Below are 24,467 nucleotides of genomic sequence, written 5' to 3'. Positions count from 1 at the left end.
TTTGTTTTCTTTTGTTTTCTTTTAGGGTTCGGGGTGTACAGACCAGCTTCAGATCCATGATGCTTCACTGAGCCAAAAAAAGCAAGCTGTAAAGCCGTCTCTGCAATAATAAGTGCACGAAGGTGACTGATACAGAATGAGCAGACAAGGGAAGACAGCTGTGTCATGTCTTCAGCATCGCTCTGTTTATCAATCTGACAGACACCTCAAATGATGTACTGTTCTTGTTTAGTCAAGGAAAGGCCATCATGCCACAAATAATTAACAGAACTAAATGAGGTATAATATCTGTGACATTAAGGGGAAAACGTCCTCATTGGCGTCATCCAATCTGATTTAATAGATGTAAGAGGTAAGAACAATGGCTCATTTACTGTCTCAAACGTTACTGCCTCTTTTTTTGCATATTATAGTGACAACTGCATGGATCATAAATAAGACTTACAGGATTTACATGATTTAGGGATAACAAGTGTATTGTTTTGCTCATTACATTATTTTGTGTTATTTTTCAATCATTTGATTTCTTTATCCTCTAAAAGTTAAGTGAATGCTAAACTGAACAAAAATTTTACTGTACTGTAATGTTTTTCACAGTGGTACTAGAATGTTATGCTTCCTAAGCTGTGCATTCCTATTTATTCCTGCATGGTAGCATACCCTTTAAACTGCACCCATGGGAATTACATGGAATTTAAGCTGTGCAAGCTGTTTACGTCTTGCCTGACCTATATTGCACAACACAAGGTTATCAGATATAGCTGCATGCTGCGGTATTACTTTTTGTAATTTGGTTCATTCTCAACCCAACCGTGATTTTTATCAAATCTATATTAATCTAAATGAGCAAAGTTCCAATAAGAATAGGGTGTCACTCCCAATGCACTGACCTAAACTTAAGAAGAAAAGTGAGAGTGACCTCTCAGTAGTTTTCTTTACCACCAGGATTGCTTATCACATGTCTTTAAAGGAACAGTTGGCCAAAAAATCTAAGTAACATTTTTGACCACTTACCCCAGAAGCATTCAATCAGCCTAGACATGTTTAACACCTGATGTGTTTCTTTAGTGTACAAGGTAGTAGATAATGTTGCTAACAATCACTGGGCTTAGACTTTCACCAATCTCACCTCCGTAAATGCACTTTTAATCTGCTCAAAGCACTTCCAGGACATACAACTTGTTTTATGCAGACACATTTGGAGTGGTTTAGCACATAGTATGACTTACCTAAAACAAATGCTAAATGGTGAAGCAGATATTTTGAGTAACAGTTGCAAATTTAGCTTAAATGGTTAAAAAAAGTTCTATCTATGCCATTTTACTAAAACCTCATTAAAAAATCTTTAAGAATCATGGTGTTATATATTTACCACATCACAAATGCCAAAAAATACTCACATCAGCAGGTCATATTAAATGACATTCATTCTGTAGTTGCCTACCTTGTGTAAAGTCCCTCTCTGCTGCTTTGTACTTTCTGAGAGAGAGGTACAGGTTGGCTCTGTTGAAGTAGACATGAGCTGAGTGAGGGCTGAGTCGGAGAGCTTCACTGAAGTCCTGCAAGGACTCTGGAATGTTCCGCAGCAGAGCTAGGCTGATGGCTCGGTTCAGGACAGCCGACTCATCACTAGGGTCCAGCTCAAAGGCCCGGCTGTAGTATTCACACGCCTGAGCCAAATTCATTCAACCATATAACAAGAGGAGAGTGTCACAGTGATTAATATTGGTGTAGGTGCTTCCTCTCTCAACCCTCCTCAACATGACAAGAAAATAGCAGCTGTCCCCAGTTTTACCTGCTCAAACTGTCTGTTGTAGAAAAAGAGGTTGGCAGCATTGAAGAAAGCAAGAGCACATGTGGGGTTGAGGGAAATGGCCCTTTGATAATCACTCATGGCGCTGGCTTTGTCTCCCATGAACTGGTTTATCACGCCTCGGTTTGTGAGAAGCTGGTCTGAGTGAGGACTGCACTGCAGAAAAGGTACAAATACATTTTAAAAACTTGCATTTGGATATTCATATATTTGATACATTTCTGGTCAAATGTGCTCTCTTGGGCTCTGGCTGCTGATGGTGAAGCAGCATGAGCCGGGATTTGAACTGGCAAGCCTCAGGTCATAGCATCAGCGTCTTAGTCTGCTGAGCCACTCTGAGCCCAGAAATTTGAATACTATATTCTCCTAACCTACAAACACCACCAGTTTAAAAATTTGGATACTCAAAGAGGGGGATTCCTAACTATTTTAACTATTTTCCACATTTCTTCTAACAGTGTGTATATCAGCTGGGACAGGGATCAAAAGGCTTAATAAGAAGCAACCTGCTGCTTTTCTAATAGGCCTGCAATAATTCATTTTACTGAATATTGTCCCTGTCCAAAAACATGTACTTTCAAAACATTCGGTTGGTCCATTCATTAAATTGTAAACAACATAATACACCATTATTCAATGTTATGCAACATAAACAACATGCTAAATATGCTTTTGTTGGCTACCTTAAAACCACTTGGTGAAGGAGGTGATTCAAAAAGTATTATCGACTTATCATTGCTGGCTTTCACTTGATTTTGTAGTATTGCTGCGAGGATTTGATTGCATTCAGTGACAAGAGCATTAGTGAGGTCATGGATATTGGATGATCACCACCCCATTCCATCCCAACTCCCCAACCATCATTCCAGAAAACACAGTTCCACTGCTCCACAGCTCAATGATAGGGGACTTTATACTTTCCTAGCTCACGCCTGGAGTTAGGCATGGTGTCAATAGGTGCGTGTTAATCTGCTCCAGAGAGTCCTATTCTTTTGGCAGTACTTCTCTACAGGATCTAGACAAGCTGTGTGTGTGCATTTGCACATCAGTGTCAGCATGAGTTCAATGTGAAGTAGCTGAATATGTCCATTAGAAGGGGTGTCTCAAAGGACATATGTGTATTTAATATAAAACATTGCACATTATATTGAAAGATGAGTGACTCAGTTGCTTGGTTTTTGTAGTATTTCTGAACAGCTCATGATTCAATGTAACATCAACCATGAAAAGATTTACGCCTCAGCAACAGTTCTATATATACACACTTTTCTATATTAAAATAAGACCAAACACTGCTGGCACAGATACCTTCAGAGCATTGTTTATGTCCTGGAAGGCTGCGAATGTGTTCCCCATCTGCAGACTGACAATAGCTCTTCCCTCAAAGGCAGCCCAGCACTTCGGATTAACCTCCACAGCCACTGTGAACTGATTCCAGGCTCTCTGGAAGCTTCCAAAAACCTGGAGCAAGAGAAGGGATATCAGCAAAGCTCAGTTAAAATCAATCACAGCATGAGGGGCAACAGGCAGAGATACAACTGCCGTGTCGATAGGAAAGACAGATAATGAGCACAAGGATTAATTCAGTGAAAAGGCCACACAAATATCTGCCTGTTTGGGTGCTGAGTCTTTTGTTGTGACCGCTCTTTGGGTAACATTCAGAAGCCAATTTGTGTTTACCAGTGTCAGCTGGGCATTGGGGGAAGTGAACACGGTCATACGTGTTTAAGTGGTTTAAAGCAGATAACAAATAAGTCAAACTCATTGATGAGCAGAAGGTTTTGTACTTGCTTTATATTTGACTGAGCTCAGATTACTTTAGCCCTCTGTCCCTGACACCTAGCAGAAGTCTTTTCACCGACTGCACTATTCAACAGGACTGAAATTCATATATTAATTAAAGGAAGAAAAGACGTCCAGTCCTCTTTGCTGTGGGCAGACTCGCATGAAAACAGAAATCTGCACTACAGAATCAACATCAATAGAAACGGAATATGGACATAGTGTGAAATGCAGCCACTGACATTGAGGGAGGAGAGGGCAGCTGTTCCAGGAGGTAGATCCCAAGCCTGCTTCTCTAATCGTGAGGCCACTATTTCCCCCCCCCCCCCCCCCCCCAGTACCAGGACAACTCCAACGTTCAGTTTTCACCTTCAAGTGATTCCAACTGTATTCAACAACATTGAGGTCTAAACTCTGGGTGGTCAGTTCATTGTTTTAAGAACAACAGCAGCTTCTTTATTGGATTTGTTGACTTTGGTTACCTTTTCTCCATAAGAGCTTCTTGATCACCTCCACACTCTCTCATATACACATTTATTTTGTGAAAATATTGACAAACATTTATGGATTTTTTTTTCCAAATTGTAAACAATTTTCTCCCCTCTTTTAAAGATGAAAGCTTTAAGTGCTGTTTATCTGATGTTAGAGTACTGTGGTTGTGAGTCTAATTTCCTCTTTATCTCTGAATCCCTTTTTTGAACTTTAAGTTTAAGAACTCCTGCTTTTTCACTTATTTTCATATTTCTCTCTCTTTGTGCAAGTGGGATATCCTATGTCTAATCTAAAACCTATAACTTAATTATCATATTGTCTTGAATTACTAAATAATAAATAAATGAATAACTCTGACTTCTACACACAAACATATAAAACTGCTTTGATATAGTAGCTTTACCACCAATTTCAAAGTTATAATTATGACAGCAAGAGTCTTTATCACTGTTTTAAAAGGCTGACCTTCCAGAAACAGCACAGGACTATGCGATATGAGTGATGATGAGGTATATGAAGACATTTTAACACACCTCCTGTTGAACTTCACAGTGTTCACAATTCACAATATCAAGTTTAATAGAAGGGATATTAAATATATTGATTCTGAGGGGTACATCTTGAAGCCATGGCAGTTTGACTAATGATGCCTCACTTTCTTCATCTACGTTTGCCTGCAGAAATCGTAAACCCTACAAAGAGTTTACTTTATTTAAAAACAGTTCTTAAAATGAACACTGCTTTATAAACACTATAATACAAGCCATGGTGTAAATAATATCCGCAAGTATAATAAGTCATGCTCATGAAAGCATATTTCCTTGTAACACCCACACTTTACTGCAGTTTTATTTTAATGCTTAATAGAAGGCTGTCATCAGGCCTTTAATATCCAGCAACACAGATCCTAGCAACTAGCTCAGACTGCATGGAGACCAAAATATCACACAGAACATATGTCTTTAGTTCCAATTACTCAACATGACATGCCTACAGTTTGTCACGTCTATAGAACAAGTTACATGCCTCCATCATCCATCATTATCTATTGTCTCAGACAAAGCCCAACAATTATTGTGTCATATCACTTACATGAATAGAGGCGTGAAATGTGACATTCTAAAATACTGAAGCAACAGAAGCTCATTAGATCTGTTTAATGACAACTGTAAAGGAATAGTCAGTGCAGTTCAACAATGTAATAGGCTGTGTGCAAGGTAATTCATTCTGAAGGGACACATTCTTGTATGCACCAGCAAACTGAATTAGTTGTATTCTGGCTATCTTCCCACCAGAGACATGTTTCTCGCAGATGGAACGGCTGCCCAAGGCATATATTAAGCTGCAATAAATGTGATAAGGCTGTCGTCACATGGTTAGCTTTTGTGAGCGACAGAACAAGGCACTTTCATTTTGGAAAGCTGAGATAACGTGGCAGGGCCATGTCCACTTGCCTTGAGCTAGGACATTAAATGTTGATTTCATGATACTGCAGGTTCCCTGACTGCAATACTGATGCTTGGCAAGTTCTCGCACACACATAATCTGCATTCTTATGAGAGTGTATCAGTAGCACCTGGAAGTTGTAGGCCAGGGCGATGCGGGCACTGGAGCACTGAGGGTTGAGATGCAGGGCAGAGAGGAAGTCCCTTTGGGCCTGTTTGCTGCCCTGGCTGTGGCCATAGTCCATAAAGACGTTGCCACGTCCAACGTATGCATCGAGGAGAAAAGGGCTGAGTCTCAAAGCTTCACTGTAAGCCTCCACTGCCTCCTGCAGTTGTCCTAACCTTCAGAATATACAACACACTATTTCAGTATACTGTGCACCATGTACCCGTATGCCTACAAAAGCACAATGAGTTATTCAATCTAACAGTAAGCAGTTATTAGGACTTATAATTATGTCTGAAAATAATACTTGCAATTATGTGGTTATTGTTATCATTAATAGCCTACTGCTACCATGGAGTCCCAAAGCCACTAAAACTCCACTTAAGATACTGGATGCCAGAACATACATAATAAAACACAACACAGTGCTGTGCTCTTATTAACTCTAATCATCAGATCATTAGCCTCCCTTTGCCAAGGAATAGCAAGAGATTACAGTCTGATAATGCACTTATACTACATAGATATATAATTCCACACACTGCTTTTAAACACAACTACTTGCAGCCCCAAAACAATGAAATAGTCAAGTATTTTTAAACGTATTCCTGTGACCTTGCCCAGTGCCATTCCTTTAAACATCTGTGCTGTTCTCACAGACACATAGTATTATGCTGGTATTTTTACCCCGATCCCCTGCTGTTTTGAGGTCATTCTTTTGTTCTTGAAAATGAATTCAGGCAGACAAAACAATTCCTTCGTGCCAGGCTATTGAGAAATACCCCCCATTATGCACCCTGCTCGCTGTGAGAGCAGAGCCACGCTGTTAGTCACTCTTATGGCAGGCTTATTAAAGCTGGTCTAAATCTATGCTAGAATGCTTATGTCTTATTAATAGTGATCAGTTGATGCTGAATAGATACTGAAAGCTGTGCTTGGCCCATTTTGAGAACAGATTATACTCATATTAGAACAATAAGATGCCCTGTTCACACAGAACATCACTGAGCATTAATCAAGTGCCCCATAATGCATCTGTAGGCATTATTAGAGCCCTTAGGCTACAGTGGCGTGAGGCACCCCTGGTCAAAATGTCTGTTACTGGAAATAGTCAAGTGAGTAGATGAACTGATCTCTAAAGATGAAATATTATTTTCACTATTTTGAGAAAGATTAGTGTTTTTTTGTTTTGCACTAAATCTGTATTAAATTTTGAGCACCATGCAAAAGTTTGGGCACCCCCAAAAATTAATCTGATTAATCTGTTACCCTAGACACTAAAAAATATAATAATCAATGCCTACAAAGCAGGACAGGGCAATAAGAAGGTAGTTATTTAGGTAGTTAGGTAGTTATTTAGGTAGTAGAGAATAGTTTCTCCAGCAGGATAAAGTCTCACAGAAATGCTAGAAGCCTTTAGCATGGAAGAATGGGTGACACTGAAACTTTTAGCTGGCATACAAATATTTACAAGCTTTGATACTTGCCAAAGAGGGGTGTTACAGAAATGATGCCCAGGGGAACCAATGGTGAAATATGAAATACATTATATGCTATCCCCTATATATCATACAATGGTACAAATGCCACTTGGGACGGATACTAGGGCAAATGTAGCCAGTTCCTGGGCTAGATGAAATATGATGCACAGTAGTGGAATGTATGTCTCTGTTATGCCCTTTTCTCTTTTCATGGTCTCTGTATCTGTGTTTTATCTTTTGGCTCTTAAACACATGACTCTGTTTTGTGTTCTTGTTTCCTTCCTTGTCTCCGCCCTAGCCCAGCCTGTGTATGCCTTGTAGCCCTGCCCTCTTGTTATCCTCTCCAGGTGTTTCTGTTTGTGTTGTGCTCTCATACCTCTGTGTTTGCTAACTCCAGTCTTTTCCTGCTCTAACACAGCTGGTTCAGCCAGTGAAGCAGTGGCTATTTGAATAATGTTTAAAACAGAAGGGAAAAACTGAAATCCTCAGGGTGCCATTAATCTTGATCTGAACAGCACCACTGTTTTAACAGTCTTTCAGATTGATCTGCAGTGATTACCACTGCCAAACAGTCACTGGCAACAGCAGATGAACTAGTATTTTATAAAACAGTCCTCAACCATTTTACAGAATATGGAGGAGTTAAGAGAGAACAGACCTGTGGAAATAGAGTCCCAGTGAATGGTAGATAGATGCATCCTTGGGCTGTTCTGAGGCAGCAGCTTTGAAGTCCTCCATTAAAACACAGACACATTATTATTTTATTCATTGTGTTCTAGTTAAAGAGTGAGTTTACACTGCTTTAGAATAATCCTTAATTCTTAAAAAATGATTTTAAATGATTTTAAATATTTAATATTCAGATGCTTGCTAGAATATTTGCTTCATCTGGAGTACTCTATCTTTATCTTTTTGGTAACTATCAATGTTTTTGCACAACTGCCACGGTCACAATGAGCCTAAATACAGAGACAAATAAACATTCTGACATTCACTTTTTCACCTTTAAACAAAAATGTCTTTCACAGAAAAAAGGCCAGTTCATCTGCACTGTATCATACTGATGGAGTACACTATGGAGAAGATGACTCCTACTAATAGTGGTAGTAATAACACTAGGAAGAAGTACATTTGCACTTCAAACACTGCATTGTCTGAAGTGATTAATAGAGCTTAACTGCAGTTCAGTCTACCTGAAGGGCATTGCAATGGCCATTAAGCTCCTTGTAGACAAGGGCACGATTTATCAGCACTTTAAGTTCAATCTCTTTCTGTTCAGGAAGAAGCAGGACTGTGCTGTAGTCTCTCAGAGCCTTAAAAAGCAAAAAGAACTAACATCAGAAAGGAACAAACAAATTGGCTTAAGTGTAACATTGATGGATGTGTGTCTGAAAGTGTGATGCTTTGGAAAGAACGTTGAGGAAGAGAAAAAAAAAAACATCACCAGTTCATATTCCTGCAACACCTGGTAACACACACCACGGTTGTAGTACGCAAAAGAGCAGAAATTGTCCATTTCGATGGCCACTGTCAAGTCCTCCACTGCTCTCTTATACTCCTGAAACAGAACACACCTTACAATCCAAACCGTTCCAAACACATTCTAAAATATCCACACTAAATGATAAAAGACAAAACATACAGGAGTTACAGTAAGTACATATTTGGGCTTTAAAATGAGATTTACCTGTAAATAGAATTTGAGAGTTCCTCTGTATAGGTAGGCTCTGACACTCTTTGGCTGAATCTTGATGGCTTCATTACAGTTGAGAACTGCTTTTGAATATCGTCCTTTAGCTCCATAAAAGACAGCTCGGCTTAGGTATGCCTAATAATACCATACAAAATAGTGTAGTTGACATTAGAATGTGTTCATAAAATGCCATAACCATTTCATCTGTTAGCCTGTCAAAACACAAAAATGTTGCAAAAGTGTAGGCACCCGTGTCAAACATGTTTTGTTGATTTTCTGCATAATGTTATTGTGACACATTTAATGTGTTAGAAATGTTTTTTTTCCCCTGTAGAGGAAGTTATTTTTAATTAGACAAATCAAAACATGTCTTTTAAACCAGAGTGTTCAAACATTTGAAAAGGACTATATATTTATATTTACTTGCATTTTTATTTATATAGGCACCAAAAAGAATCAATAATAACAGCACCAGTTGAATTATGCTTGTTTTGTTGTATTAGCACAAAACTGCTTGCATCCTAAATACTGATAATGAAAAAAAAATTTGCGTTACTACATGGGCCTATAATATATGCTCAACATTCCTATACTGCTGTTTAGTAAGGTGCCCAAATTTTGAAGAAGAGTTCAGGGGAAGTGGATAGAAGACGACCCAGTGTGAGTACACTCACACTATGTGACCTCTGTTGAGCTACAACCCAGTGGGCATCAACAGTTGTGACATCTATGTTAAAGTTTTGAAGGTCATGCAGCCACTACCAGTTTCAATCAAATCATACATCTGTCCCTTAAAGGGCTTTAGAATGGTGGACTGTGTTTATTGTGGTGTTGCTGAAACAAAAACAAAAAAGGCCAAAACTACATAACAGTCTTCACTCATTAAATGTACAACCCCAAAATTTACCCAGACCACAAAAGATCCAGACCACTAGGGAAAGCCCTGCTTGCCCTAGTCAAAGCTAGCAATGCTCAACAGCTCCAGACTCTGCTTGTTAACCCAGCCCATACAGAGTTCCACTTTTGTTCCATGAGTCCTTCAATCAATGCTTTTAACTTTGAGGCACAATAACAGGGTTTTAATGAGCTAGTCTCAGGCTAACAAAACAAAAACAGCATTTTTGTCTTGAGCAGATTTTAACAGGTTATGAGAAAGCATGCTAGCTACAAGTTGAAATGACCTGATAGAAGTTAGGGTTGATGTAGAGCGCTCTGTTGAAGTCCTGTACACTCTTGGAGTGCTGTAGGCGTATGCGGCACAGGCCTCTCTGGTGGTAAGCTTCGGCATAGTCAGGGTTTATTCTTGTTGCACTGCTGAAAGCTTCCAGAGCCTGAGGCAGGAAAGAGTCTTCTCCCTGGTATCAAGCAGTGTCATGTTATACATGATGGTGATAGTGGTTTATCGATGAAATGTGGATTAGTGTAGGAGGAGTTGTACTGTCCACATGAGAGCATATTCCTTGTATCAGCAGTACCTGAGCCATGTAGCACATGCCAGTGAGGTAGTAGAGCTCTGAGGCCTCAGGCACATTACAGAGGTTTGTCTCTCCGTGATTCAATAAGGACATAGCTTTTTTAAAGCTCTCCACTGCTTCCTACAGACAGAACCGGACTAGATATTGTATTGTGCATATTGTTTTTGGCACTGCGTTGTACTTTGTGACAAACGTTATTAAGAAATCAGGAAAAGCAGGAACACTATACAATATACACTGTACTATATGCTATAACTATAAACTCTGGATCTTAGCTGCTGATATGTTGTGCACTATTTACGTTTAAGACTCAGATCTGAATCCATGATGGAAAAAACAGGATGGATTACTCAAGTGTATAACCCACCATGAACTTGCACACCTTCATCTGCGTCTTTCCTAACAGGATGAGGATGGGAGGAGAGGGGCGGGAGTTGGCGGCTGACACCAGGCAGGCAATGGCTTTGGCATCGTTCCGCAGGAAAGACTGGACAGCTGCCTGCTGGCCCAGAGACAAGCCCAGAGCTACAAGCAAACAGAGGGGATACTGCAGAGGTCCTTGACTACTGTACTATGAGTAAAACAACACACTGTGCAACTACATGTTGTTTAGGTTTGTGTTAGGTTGCATCTGCTAGGAGATTTACACAGAACATCAAAAGACAGTTTGAAAACTGCAGACTGTTTTATTCTGGTTTGAGTCATTTTGTTATTTTCCTGGTGTGGCTTTAAGAAAAGAGCACTATGCCCAATAGATGTTGTTTTCTTCTAGCAAGTCAAATAAATATTGAGGCATGTCACAATTTTGCATGCACAGCCAAATTTCTTTTGTTTAATTACACAAGGAAGGTTTCAGCTAAAATGCAAAAAGCATGAGACACCTAACCTAGCTATGTTACATTAGGAAAGAATGTTTTGGAATTCCAAAAGTGAATTAGTACCTGTGTTCATCTCCGCTGCATACTGTATACAGAATGTTGCGAGGTTGAACTGCTCCATATCACACAAACACTGCCCTCTAAATAAAGACATTGAAAGAAAGAATATTCCTATTTCATTAATGAAAAAAAAAACATCAGGAAAACATAAGCAGATTGAAACACTAGAGGAGAATGTACACCAATCCGCCATAACAACATTCATTACCCATTTTATCATATAGGAGCACTTTGTAGTTTTAGAAATACAGGCTGTAGTTCATCTGTTTCTCGGCATACTTTATTAGCCTCCTTTCACCCTGTTTTTCAATTGTCCAGACCCTACAAGACCTCCACAGAGCAGCTATTATTTGGGACATCTTCAGCACTGCAGTGACACTGACATGGTGGTAGTGTGTTGGTGTGTGTTGCACTGATATGAGTGAATCAGACACAGCAGTGCTGCTGGACTTTTTAAACACCTCAACATCAGTGCTGGACTGAGAATAGTCCAGTGACCAGAAATATCCAGCCAACAGCATCTTGTGAGTAACAGCCTGTGACCAACTGATGAAGGACTGGAGGATGACCACCACAAACTGTGCAGCAACAGATGAGCTTAGTTAGATGAGTCTCTGATTTTACATCTACAAGGTGGACCAACTAGGTAGGCGTGTCAAATACAGTGAACAGCGAGTAAACACATTGTTCAAAAACTCCAGCAGCACTGCTGTATCTGATGCACTCATACCAGCGCAACACACACTAATCACAGTGCCAGTGTCACTGCAGTGCTGAGAATTAGCCACCACCCAAATAATACCTGCTCTGTGGTGGCCCTGTGAGGTCCAGACCCCTGAAGAACATTGTGAAAGGAGGCTAATAAAGTATGCAGAGAAACAGATGGACTACAGTCTGTAATTACTGAACTGCACAGTGCTGCTATATGATAAGTGGATCTGATAATGCTATGGCTGATTGATGTAAATGCTAATGTAGGCCATACTTTAAAAATACAAAAGCTAGAAATTGCTCATTCTTTTTTTTCCTTCTCTCAGGCCTGCTTCTGTAGTCTAATATCCGTGCCTAGTTTCATACTTGATCCAAATAATTATAGTCTTCAGGATGTCATGTTAGACTAGGAATAGATCTAAGAAAAAAGAGAAACAGTAAAATACCTCATTATGTGAAGATATTGGGCATCTGGCCTTATGTGTAAGGCTCTAGTTAGATCTTTTAGTGCTCTCTCCAGATCCTTCACCTGTTTGTTAAAGCAGGTTGATCAGTGCTGCACAAATTTACAAATGTATAAATCATTGGAAAGTAATGGGTTAAGACTTTCAAAGATGGTTTGTTTGATAGTCATTTGGAAATAATGAGTTTAATTTCCTTACATTGTGGTAAGCTCTAGCTCGGCATACATAGCCTTTTATGTATGTGGGGTCCACTTGTAAAGCACTGCTAAACATTTTGATAGCATCATAATTCTGGTTCATCTTCAGCATGTATATAAGACCCAAGTTGATATGGGCCAGAGCAACAGTCCTGGAATTCAAAAATAATGAAATAGATTAGGAATAGTTTTGGAATAAACCTGCCTTCAAGTATTCCTACTTGCTCGTAATCAGAGCAACTTACACCAGAGGACTTGGAGATATGACAGTTATTTATAATATACGATAAAGATACATTTAACCAGCATTTTTAGTATTTGTTTACTGGCGTTTTTTATACATTAAGGAGTTAAGTGCAGAGAATTGGTGAGATAAACGGCACAACGATTCAGAAATGAAGTGTGAACGAGTGCAGAAAGGTGTTGAACTCATGTGTATTGAACGAAAAGGTGAGACCTCAAGCCACAGCAGAAAGAACTCATTGACATGGCAGAGATCAGGGGGAGATTTAGTTTCACCACTGAGGCAAGGACACTAAAGGACACTTTTACATTTTCTACATAATTTAAATATGGCAGCTGGCCTTTTATAATGCGTAGATTTTAATGATAAATGGGTCAATAGAAATTATCTAAAATGAACTTAAATTGTTATGTTTATTTACACTGAAAATTATGAATTCTATTCTTTCCCCTGTAAAGTTACTGTTTTGGAAATATAAGGTTCTGTTCCCACAGTGATGATATTCTCAAGTCTTGGGTTAGGGTTAGCAGTTGCCATTCATTTTTTTATTACATAAAAACAATGACTCAATGAAAGTTAATAAAAAAGGCTAAAAGAACAGAAAATAGACTAACAGAAATTGGAATAAAAATTGACTAATTAAAAATGGACTAATAAACTAACAGAATAATAGAGACAAATAAGTTTCCATCAAATAATTGCATGTGCTCCTCTCAAAATAATTATATGTCTGACTGGACATGATGGCAGCCAAAGGCAGAAATAAAAAAAAGAGATATAAAACAATCCTTGTGGAATTTTTCTAATAAACTCTAAAAATTAAGTTAGCTATTGATGTGATACAATTATAGCTCATTTTAGTTGTACTGTGATTACTGTGATACTGTGATTATTCTTAGCTGCATTGTTTGTCTTTGCATGTACACCTTTCAGCTATTTCTTTATTAATTATTACCTAAAGAAGCCAAAGACTAACTTCCTGTAATAAATAATAAAGATTTCTACTAGTATATAAGTGGTGTCTAAACCAGTGCCTGGAGAGCTGCAGTCCAGCTAACCCACTAAAATCAAATGACTTAGGTTTTAGCCAATAGGTTAAATCAGGTGTGTTAAATAAGGTATAATGTTAAACTCTGCAGTGTTGTAGCCAGACCTCCAGGTTTGAAGTCTGACACGACTGCAGTAGTCATCATTCTTTAATGAAATGGTTTAAAAATCGACCACCCTCTGTGAACGCTTCAGTTTTTGGTCTGTTGTTTCTGTTTGAACAAGGGAAAAAAGAGATGCTGTACTTTCACACAGAGAAGGAGGGCAAGGTCACCTGTCGATTTTGATCACAGCTTCAAAGTCGGCTATGGCCTGCTGCCACTGCTGCCGTTCTGTGTAGAGCAGGCCACGATAAAGGAAGGCACCAAGATTCTCTGAACTATCATTGATAAGCACTGGAGCACACACACACACACACACACAGTTAGATACACAACGGAGAAACTTGATATGAGAGCCAAAATGTTTGTGACAATACTTGACAAATGTTTCTGAGAATAGGCCGCATATTACAGTCACTGCAGTCACTGCACTGCACTGCAGACACTGTAGAAGAGCACACTGCGTGCATGATATCTTGCTTGAGTACTGTGCAAAAAACATTTGTGAAAATATGTACACATATTAATACCAAAACACAGTGTGTGACTGTGTTAGCTTTTCCAGGATGTCCAGTATTTACTGCACAGAAAACTATAGTTTATCCAATCAGCCCTTCATTAAAGTAAATCAGGAGATCTACTGTTGGAACCAAACAAGGCTATACAGTGTCTGGAGTTCACAGAGACAGACATGTTATCCAAAAGAACAAAATATTGTCAATAATACTGTCAATATTGTCAAAATGTGAACTATGGGGTGTTGGCTGTGTGTGTGTGCTTATTACCAGAAATACTGAGGTCTCTTAAGGCCATATCGGGCTTTATCTTCCTGAGCAGACAGCCACGGTGGTAAAATGCCAACCAGTCACTGGGATCCAAGTGCACAGCCAAACAAAAGTCCTCAATAGCCTCTTGAAAAAGGCCAAGCTTAGCAAAGGTCCTTCCTCTGTAGGTTCTACAAAGTTTGGTGAAAAAAATAATCCATTATGATTTTTTTAGCAAGGTAATTACTAGCACAAAGATTAAATTATTTGTTGAATGAATTATTTATACATGTACATTTAACATGTAAAGATGCCAGTCTCAATGCAAGCCTTTTTTATGTGGAGGTTTTCAGAGAGCACCTGGCTTTGGTATTTGCAGGCTCCTGCTTTAGCAGTAATGAAAAGTTTTCCAGGGCCACCCTCCAGTTACAGGTGTGGAAGTAGTGCAGGCCATGGGTCATCAGCGCATCTGTCCTTGCTGGATTAACGGCAAATGTCTGCACATAAAATATGACTACATCAGAGATTCAGAAGGTAGCACATCTCTGGAGCACTGTTTAAAGACAACCATTTCAGTGAGAACAGTAGATTTAGCCTCCTACACATGCCAAATGAAGAGACTGACATTTACAAAGTGATGTAGTGATGTACAAGCCAACCTGTAATTCCAGACGTAGTTATGTTAAAAAAATATCAAAGTGTAGTGTCAGTCTGCTGCGTTTGGTGGATCAAACTTTTGGCACAGTAGATTAGGGTGCAAAAGTATTTGTTTTTAACACGGGAAGTGCAATGCGATGTCCAACCTGATTTATTTTTTCTGATTTGTTTGTTTAACAGTGTACACAGATTTTATGACATATCGTACATAATGTAACCCAGCCAATTATATGATTGCTGTATATCCTTCCATGTGTTAGGCCTACCCATCAGTAAGTGTTCCTTTTGGCCTGCAAAAATAGTTTAAAAGTGAATCAGAAATCCCCATTAAAAATGATAATGAATTCACCCCTGAACAAGGCCTATAAGTAGAAATAAAAAAAGGCTTACTTTGGCATAGTCCTCCATGGCCAAAATAGTCTCATTTGTCTTCTCATACATCTCAGCCCTTCTGAAGTAGTTCTCTGCATCATCTGGCTTGCACTTTATGGCCTGTGTGTAGTTGAATATGGCTAGACTCGTCTGTCCTCTCATTCTGTAGATCTCTGCTCTTGACCTAAAGGCATCTGAAGGCAAATTTCAACTGGCGTGAGCTCTCAAGGGACTAAGAGCCCCTCAGACAATTAACCTAACATATAGACTAACTGGCTGGTTGTCAGAAGTTCTCTCGAGCCTAACAACAAAGGGAATATACATCTTAATATGCTTAATAATCGCAGTATGCTGGATTTTTCAGTATGGGATTTTTTAGAATGTCATTAAATCAATTGCTTATCTTTAGTCTGGTCAAGACAGAAGTGTGCATTGAAGTTTACCTGCATGCTTCTTGTTGTGCTTAATGATGAAGTCCAGATCGCCAAGAGCACTATCGGGGACATTTCTCAGCAGGTAGATGCTGTGTCTGTGCCAGTAGGCATCTAGTAAATGAGGCTCCAGGGAAATGGCCTTTTATAGAAACACAACAGATCGATCATTTCACACATGGGAAGGTAGTTGTAGCATAAGGTCACACATATAAAAAGCACTATGTAATATATGACAATAAAAAACAAAGCAAACTACTGTAGACTGAAAAAGTAATTCACTACATTTACCTGACTGAAATGTATACATAAATTCCAGACAAAGTCAAAGTTTGACTTAAATTTACTTTTATTTAACCAGAAATTATATTTTTGCCTGGAAATGACACAGGCATCTCCCAGGAGATAACACGATGATGTACAAGAGGCATCATTGTGGGAAAAAATATTTCTCAGCTTTTATACACATTTGAACAAAAAGTGGCATGTCCAAAATTATTCATACCCTTCTCAATAATTAATAGAAAAGCCTTCATTGGCTATTACAGCAATCAAACGCTTCCTGTAATTGCTGACCAGCTTTTTGCATGTCTCCACTGGTATTTTTGCCCATTCATCTTTAGTGATGAGCTCCAACTCTTTGAGGTTCGAGGGTCTCCTTGCCATCACCCTGATCTTTAGCTCCCTCCACAGATTCTCAATTGGATTCAAGTCAGGACTCTGGCTGGGCCACTGCAAAACATTAATGTTTTTGTCTGCTAACCATTTCTTCACCACTTTGGCTGTGTGTTTTGGGTCGTTGTCGTGCTGAAATGTCCACCGGTTCCCAAGGCCAAGTTTCTCTGCAGACTGCCTGATGTTGTTGTTGAGAATCTTGATGTATTGCTCTTTTTTCATGGTGCCATTTACTGCGATCAAGTTCCCTGGTCCATTGGCTGAAAAACACCCCCAAAACATTAGGTTCCCACCACCATGTTTGACAGTGGGGATGGTGTTCTTAGGGTTGAAGGCTTCTCCTTTTTTACGCCAAATGGTGCACACATCATTGTGGCCAAACAATTCAATTTTTGTTTCATCTGACCATAAAACAGAACACCAGAAGTCTTCTTCTTTGTCCAGATGAGCATTTGCAAAGGTCAAGCGGGCTTTTGTGTGCCTTTTCTGGAGAAGTGGTGTCCTCCTTGGCCTGCGTCCGTGGAACCCAGCAGTGTGCAGTGTCCGTTGAACTGTCTGCCTTGAGATGTCGCCACCAGCAGAGTCCAGATTCACCAGGATGGCCTTGGTGGTGATCCTTGGATTTTTCTTCACCTCTCTCACTATTCTCCTGGCCAGCACAGGTGTCACTTTTGGCTTCCGACCACATCTTCTGAGATTTTCCACAGTGCGGAACTTCTTGTATTTTTTAATAATACTTTGCACTGTAGCCACTGGAACTTGAGAACATTTTGATATGGCTTTATAGCCCTTTCCTGACTTGTGAGCGGCCACAATGCACAGCCGCAGGTCCTTAGTGAGCTCCTTTGTCTTAGCCATGACTGTCCACAAACCAACTGCAGAGAGCTGCTGTTTTTCTCCTGTTGAGTTGATTAAAACAGCTGTTCCCAATGAATCAGGGTAATTAGGATGCTTTAAAACAGCTTGGACTATTTGGAATGGTATAGAAATTTGGATTTTCCCATATACTGTGACAGTTTTCAAAGGGTATGAATAATTTTGGACATGCCACTTTTTGTTCAAATGTGTATAAAAGCTGAGAAATACTTTTTCCCACAATGATGCCTCTTGTACATCATCGTGTTATCTCCTGGGAGATGCCTGTGTCGTTTCAAGGCAAAAATATAACTTCTGGTTAAATAAAAGTAAATTTAAGTCAAACTTTGACAGGGGTATGAATACTTTCGGGCATGACTGTATATATATATATATATATATATATATATATATATATATATATATATATATATATATATATTTATTTATTTTTATTTATTTTTTTAAACACAATTTTGTATTTTTTTATTTTATTATTATTTTACTTCCTTTTGCCAATAACTGTGTATTATCATCTATTGATGTAAAATTGAGGTACACATTTGAGTCAAGCAAATTCAATACAATACTGTTTTCTGGTGTAGACTGGGCAAAAAGAAGCCTCACAGCATTCAGATCATCAAGGGCTTGGTTGAGAAGACCAAGCTTTTTATACAGCGCTCCTCTACGGCACAGGTCGAAACTATGGTCCCTCCCGTTTTCAATCATAGTCAGGGTCAGCTTGGCCACCTCCCTCTCCAAGTCAACAGTGGTGAGGCCCTCATCTAGTGCTTCAGAGAGGTTCACTTTGTCCAGAGTTGGGGTCTCATTAATTAAAGGCTGTGGTTGTTTCTTCAGCTGCTCACTAGAGACTGGGTGACTGGCTTCATGCTCACTCTTGATGGTGTTGTGATCTAATGAGGGAAAGACCTCGTCGAACCAGGTTTTCCAGATGTTCCTAACCCACTCTTGGGGTGAAAGCATGACAGGAATACCTCCCCGCTCCATAGCAAAATCATCAAAGTCCAGTATCAGGGTCAAACTTGGGCAGCGGAGAAGAGCAGTCCGTTCTGCAAATACTTCGGGTCCCTGTGGCAGCTCACACAAGGATTCACTCCTGTTTTGGACAGATGAAGCTACTTATTATAAATATTACAGTACAATACACAGAACTTACAAAAGCTGTCTATTACTGTGTTGTTTTTAGAATGTTTAATATGACAGCACAGCCTCAAAACCCACGCAAGCTTACATTTGACATCTGCCTTAGTAAGTATTTACCTGAACATGACAAGTGCACAATGGAAAAATATAACCTGGTAAGAGTTTGTGGCAGCTTTTTCAGTTTCGCATGAAAGTATGCCAGCTTAGCAGATATGACTTTTTTCTCTCCTTTGCTGGCCCTGCATTTGGACTGAGAGACACGGGTACTCCTGATGGACTTTCCCAGGACCCTCTTGCGCCTGACTCTGCGGGGCTGTGATACACTGTGGCTTGGGTCCCAGTTCGGCTTCTCTGGAGAGTTAGGCTTATCACGAATATCCTGTGACTGAGCCTGGCTGGCACTGAGCATGGAGTCAGACTGCGTGTAGATGGGGGACTGCGGCTGCTGCCGGACGCGCTCCAGCTCTCTGCTGATGGTGGTGAAGTCAGACTGCAGTCTCAGTGAAGACTCAGAAGCTGGGATGAAATGTGGGGCAGAGAAGGAACGTTTTACCTAAAAATCAGAGAGTACTTTTTATTAATTGCCAATTATGGTCAAAACAATCCCCCAACTTCATACTCATTAAATAATCAATTGTAGTTCCTGAACAACAATGCACAGGAAAAAAATAATATGCTAATCATTCATATATTTTATTTATTTATTCTTTTGAGCTGCATTGTCAGTTACCTGCATGCTTATACAGTATTCTGCTACAAGTAAGGACTAAAAGGACCCTAAATGGATCAGATCAGTTACAGACTGGTTTAAAAAATGAAAACCATTCCCTTAAACAACATGCATTTTAAAATAGGATGTGCTGCACGCTATAATAAAGGCACTACATCTACTTCCTGTTTCATACACTAAATAGCAAAGTAGTCAACAAAAAGCTACTTTAACACCAATGTGTCACAATGCACTGTCTGTAAAGACATTTGATATATGAACATGTTTACCTTCTCTGTACATATTAAATAGGAGAAATGACTGTAAAACCTGCTGTTCAGAGCGATCCTCTGGTGAAGGCTCTGAAACCAAATCCTCTGCTCTCAGATCCATCAAAGACTTGTGCTTTCTGGAGAGAATATTTTCCTGGGAAAGATGCCAGATATTCATTGTATACAGTACTGTGCAGTACTGTGCAAACTCTTTTGTTTATTCAATTTCCAGTCACAACAGCCTGTTGAGTCCAAGTTATTTATTTTTCAGTGTTTCACATACATTCCTGCAACAACAGTCCAACTTGCCACCAACACACATCAGTACATCAATATTAAAACTATACAATAGGAGCAAACTGCAAAATGTCATGACTCCTGGTTTGCGTAGCACCTTGTATTTCCTGAACTAGCAGAGTCTGGTGGTGATGTGCTGCTTTCCAGTATCAACGACACCATATACTCCAAAACTAGCATTTTACCATTTCGCTAGCTTTTTGACAAGGGCTTTTGTTAGTGGTGTGGCCTTATGTAATTTATTTATTTATTTTTTTTTTGAGGGGGGGGGCTTATGTATGAATTTTAGGTTTTTGATGTTGATGTTCGGTTATGTTAGATTTTCTTTTGAAGGAGAAAACAGTGTTTGAGGTTCATGGTTTGTCAGCTCTATGTTTCAAACTATTCAACTATGCCAAAGAGAACAGTTTTACAGACATTCTAGAGCCTCTTCAGGTCACAGTGAGAGCAAAACTACTTCAGACCACATCAGATTTAAGGTAATGACAGGGTAAACACTGTGTAAATATGTTTGATGCTGTATGTTTCATAAACATATAGTATATAATGTGTTCTCATGTGAACAAAAGTGCAGGAATTTGTGGACTCTTAGGTGTAATACAGAAAATTAACTGACCACAAAAGTGCTTGGCTTCTTTTCCATCTCATCACTGCCTGATTCCATTTCAGCCTGCAGACCAGCCAAGATATTCTCACTGGAGAGATCAGGAGGGTTTACCTAAAATTGCCCCAAAATTGAAGTGAACTGAAGTGTTTCAGAACAAAAATCATATGCAGCACAAGAGGATTTTCAGGCTTAGCTTCAGCTAAATAGGTCATTTTAGACCTAAGGGTAGAATAATTCAGGAATATGGGTTATTTCCTATTCACAGAAGAGATTTATAGAGAAGACCACATAAGGAAATGTTTCAGGAATTGCCATTAATCCTATTGAGGCACCTGCAGTTCTTCCAAAATAATCCTCCCCAGTACCCAGTGCTATCTGCCTCTTAAGAGAATATTAGGTGAAGCAAATTGACACATCCGTTTATATCTAGGGACAAATAAAAATCTATAATATGTTCTTCTCTGTGGAATAAAAGGAATCTAGAGAGTAGACATTAACAGCAGAGAGCAGATGGGGGTGGGGTCATGCTGTATTTTGTGCAGTAAACACTGCTGTTAGAAGTCCCAGTGGACTGGCAGAGAAATACAGGTCCATCTGCTAACAAGTTAAGGTGCAATGCTACAGTACCTGATAGTGGGGGAAGAGTTTGTCTTTTAGAACACATGGAGGAGAGCTGAATTTTGGAGGTGCTGGACTCCAGAACATTCTCACCTGCCCATCACACAGTGTAGCCTGATCAATGACAGTAAAGAATAACACAATAAGGCTGTCAAACATAATTTTGCAATTCCTTATAATTACATTGAATTTGAATCACTACATTTTCAACAGAATTTGAATAAATGCAATTATTCTATGAGTGATTAATACTAATTGTAATGTACTGCTCTCAGACCCTAACAGACAAAAACTGCTATGCACATAGATTTTATACAAATACTGTTTATATTTATAGAAGTCAGAGACATAGAAAGGTGCTGAATCACATGAATGATAGTGACAGAAACTTCAAAATGGTTTGATGTGTCAACGGAAACCCTGTCAGATAAATCATGGTGGTATGTCTCACTATGAGAAACTGCCAACAGGGAGGCTTTGTTTTGAGAAAGACACATATTCTCACCTCGTGGCTAAAATGAGCACTTAACAGTAAGGTGCTAAATTCAGAGTGCATCACTGTGATGTACTGTTAAGGCTTGGTCGGGCCTTGTGTATTATAAAATATAACAGTAGTGTTTGTACATATAATGTATGACTCAACTTCAGCCTGTTTCATGAATTATCACTATAAACACACTGTATATGTTAAAATTTGCAAATTAAAGATTGATATCACCCTCAAAACAAAAGTTATTAATACAATTTTACAGAAACAACTTTTCTGTAAAAATTGCGGACTAGGCCATAATGTATTTCAGTGCTGAAAGAATGACAAGGTTTTAATCTCTGGATGGTTAAGAACAGCATTTCACAGAATATCGAAGATTTCTTTAGGAAAAGTATCTAAAGTCTGTGCTATTTTGCTTATCCCCTTTGTAACAGCTTATTCCCCTTTTCCGCAGACAAACAGTACATGTGTATCTGATGCCACCTAGTGACCTGATGTGACTAACATGTAAGAAACGCTGCCAAGACAGCAATAAGCAGACTATTGGTCTATTGCATGCTTTTGTATTGGTCGCTTGAGGATAATTAGCTCAGTTTGGCTTTAATAGAAACATGTGGTGTTTAAAGAAGAAGATCAGATCGTACTGCTTTCTGTTTAACAGTTATCCTATTTAATGCATTTACTCAAGCTGGGGGCATGTTCAGCTTTCATGAGTCATGAGACACAATGTGTCTGTCTTACCGCATGTCCACACATAATCATCATGGGGTTTTCCACGTAGTACTCAGCGATCCTCTGCCAGTCTGCCAGAGCTTCTGATGGCTGTGGAGGAAGGTGCGTAACGCCACCTGTCTGCACTGTATCTCCAACATGCTCCACAGGACCACCATCACACACATCCCTACAGCACACATCATAGCACTGAGTACTTACCACCACAGCCCTATTACTCACATGTGAGATGTTCACAGTTACTACTAGCTACTACAGTTGCTATTAGCTACTACTTCAACTACTAGCTGTAGTGTTAGTGGAGGAGATGGAACCTCTAAAACTTAATCAGGTTATTGAATAATGTCTTCTATCTTTAGTAATAACAACAAAACAAATAGGCACAGTTTGATAAAAGGAATGGGAATGCAGGTAGGCCTGTTGTGTACCTGTAAGCGTCAGAGTGGGAAGCCTTGTGCCTGAATGCTGTCCTCTGCTGGTGAAACTGTGCAGCTGCTGTAAACACGTCCTGAGTGTGGCAGATTCTGGAGGCAAACTGCAGCTCCATAGGCAAGACTTGACAGGTAGGAGTGATACAGAGATGGTGGATGGTTCTGTACTCCCCTGAGCTGTAGAAGACATGGAAAAAGAGTTATGGGAAAAGAAAAGATCTCACTGGGTGTTTCTACAAAGCTATTGAGATATATTTTAGGATACTTGTACACTTAATGTCTAGTGGAATATTCATAAGTGTGATGATTTATTTCAGAATGAAAACACAGTTGTTGAGGTCTGTGTAGGCCTATGCCTACTTTGTTGGGTCTCTTTGGCTTTTATTTAAATAATTTAGCAATGTTTTATTATTTCATTAATTTGACTTTTTCATAAGTTTTCCAGTGTTTAGTTATTTTTCTGTTTTCTGCACCTTTTACAAAGTACAAGTACAGCAAAATGTATGAATTTTTCATGCTGTGGTTGATATGTTTTAAGCTAACTGGAAAGGTACAAAGGTTTGCTGTCAGATTTCTCCTCAATGTTCCCCACCCTCCCTTGTCACTTCACCTTCGCCTGATTTAACTCAAACACTGCGTAACCACACCAGGTATTGGAAGATAACTACAATTCCTTAAGGAGATTTTTGGAAATGGTTAGAAGAACAAAATGATTATACTCATATTATTCATTTGTAGTGATACATCTGTGTATAAATTTGTATCGATTCAAGATCTCATGTTTCACAGATCAAATAAACACTTACTGCCCAGTTAAACAGCTCTTTAAGACCTTTGTGCAGTCCTGCATATCAATAAATGAATATTGTAATACTATTTGCCTTTAAGTGCAATAATCACTATTTATTATGCAATTTTATGCAATGTGAACATTTGGGCACCCCTGGTCAAATGATACATTTAGGGTATTTTCTAAGTAACAATAAGTGAAACAAACATAATATAACAATTTTCTACACATTTTAGACACAACTGAAAAAAATGTAATGAGCTATAACCTTTGCAGATGACAGATTTAATGTTTTTAAAGTTTTTGTTTTAGTATGTTAAATTAAGCTATTAAACAGTAGTAACAGTAGTACTAACTCTGTACATAGTGAGAACATATTTTCACTCAGAAAATTTAAAAACTTGTCATTTGACCAGTCGTGGCCAATGATAACCAATGACAATAATTACGGCAAACCTAAAAGTGCAATCTTTATTTGATTTAACAAATAAAATATTAATTGCTTACATCACATTACCATAAAACTACCTTTTATCTTATGTGCATTTTTCACT

At 39.0% G+C, this 24,467-nt stretch overlaps 1 protein-coding gene across 6 annotated transcripts in view; it reads right to left on the bottom strand.

The window, feature by feature from the left end:
- The window catches only part of ttc6 (tetratricopeptide repeat domain 6), an 84,481-nt gene that overhangs the window by 52,439 nt on the left and 7,575 nt on the right, over window positions 1–24,467 (bottom strand). For 4 of the 6 annotated variants that reach the window (XR_011980522.1, XM_072689396.1, XM_072689393.1 and 1 more), the window contains exons 4-29: window positions 23,121–23,300; window positions 22,702–22,861; window positions 21,480–21,584; window positions 20,862–20,963; window positions 20,007–20,102; window positions 19,120–19,520; window positions 18,431–18,920; window positions 16,286–16,415; window positions 15,861–16,036; window positions 15,174–15,310; window positions 14,835–15,004; window positions 14,223–14,343; window positions 12,659–12,809; window positions 12,443–12,525; window positions 11,289–11,365; window positions 10,715–10,872; window positions 10,348–10,467; window positions 10,054–10,227; window positions 8,867–9,007; window positions 8,624–8,737; window positions 8,373–8,492; window positions 7,838–7,911; window positions 5,664–5,874; window positions 3,122–3,274; window positions 1,796–1,969; window positions 1,445–1,670 (exon numbers count right to left, since the gene is read on the bottom strand). Coding sequence is in view for 5 of the 6 variants with exons in the window: in XM_072689396.1 (XP_072545497.1) it covers window positions 1,445–1,670; window positions 1,796–1,969; window positions 3,122–3,274; window positions 5,664–5,874; window positions 7,838–7,911; window positions 8,373–8,492; window positions 8,624–8,737; window positions 8,867–9,007; window positions 10,054–10,227; window positions 10,348–10,467; window positions 10,715–10,872; window positions 11,289–11,365; window positions 12,443–12,525; window positions 12,659–12,809; window positions 14,223–14,343; window positions 14,835–15,004; window positions 15,174–15,310; window positions 15,861–16,036; window positions 16,286–16,415; window positions 18,431–18,920; window positions 19,120–19,520; window positions 20,007–20,102; window positions 20,862–20,963; window positions 21,480–21,584; window positions 22,702–22,861; window positions 23,121–23,300 (4,244 nt within the window). In the remaining variant the exon portion in view is untranslated. Of the gene's footprint in view, window positions 1–1,444; window positions 1,671–1,795; window positions 1,970–3,121; window positions 3,275–5,663; window positions 5,875–7,837; window positions 7,912–8,372; window positions 8,493–8,623; window positions 8,738–8,866; window positions 9,008–10,053; window positions 10,228–10,347; window positions 10,468–10,714; window positions 10,873–11,288; window positions 11,366–12,442; window positions 12,526–12,658; window positions 12,810–14,222; window positions 14,344–14,834; window positions 15,005–15,173; window positions 15,311–15,860; window positions 16,037–16,285; window positions 16,416–18,430; window positions 18,921–19,119; window positions 19,521–20,006; window positions 20,103–20,861; window positions 20,964–21,479; window positions 21,585–22,701; window positions 22,862–23,120; window positions 23,301–24,467 lie in introns of those variants that run through there. The other 2 variants (XM_072689395.1, XM_072689398.1) reach the window with 2 other exon arrangements.

This window comes from Salminus brasiliensis, chromosome 10 (assembly GCF_030463535.1).
Source record: "Salminus brasiliensis chromosome 10, fSalBra1.hap2, whole genome shotgun sequence".
NCBI classification, from domain to species: domain Eukaryota; kingdom Metazoa; phylum Chordata; class Actinopteri; order Characiformes; family Bryconidae; genus Salminus; species Salminus brasiliensis.
Note: the sequence above shows the minus strand (reverse complement) of the source record. Positions and strands in the feature narration are given on the sequence as shown.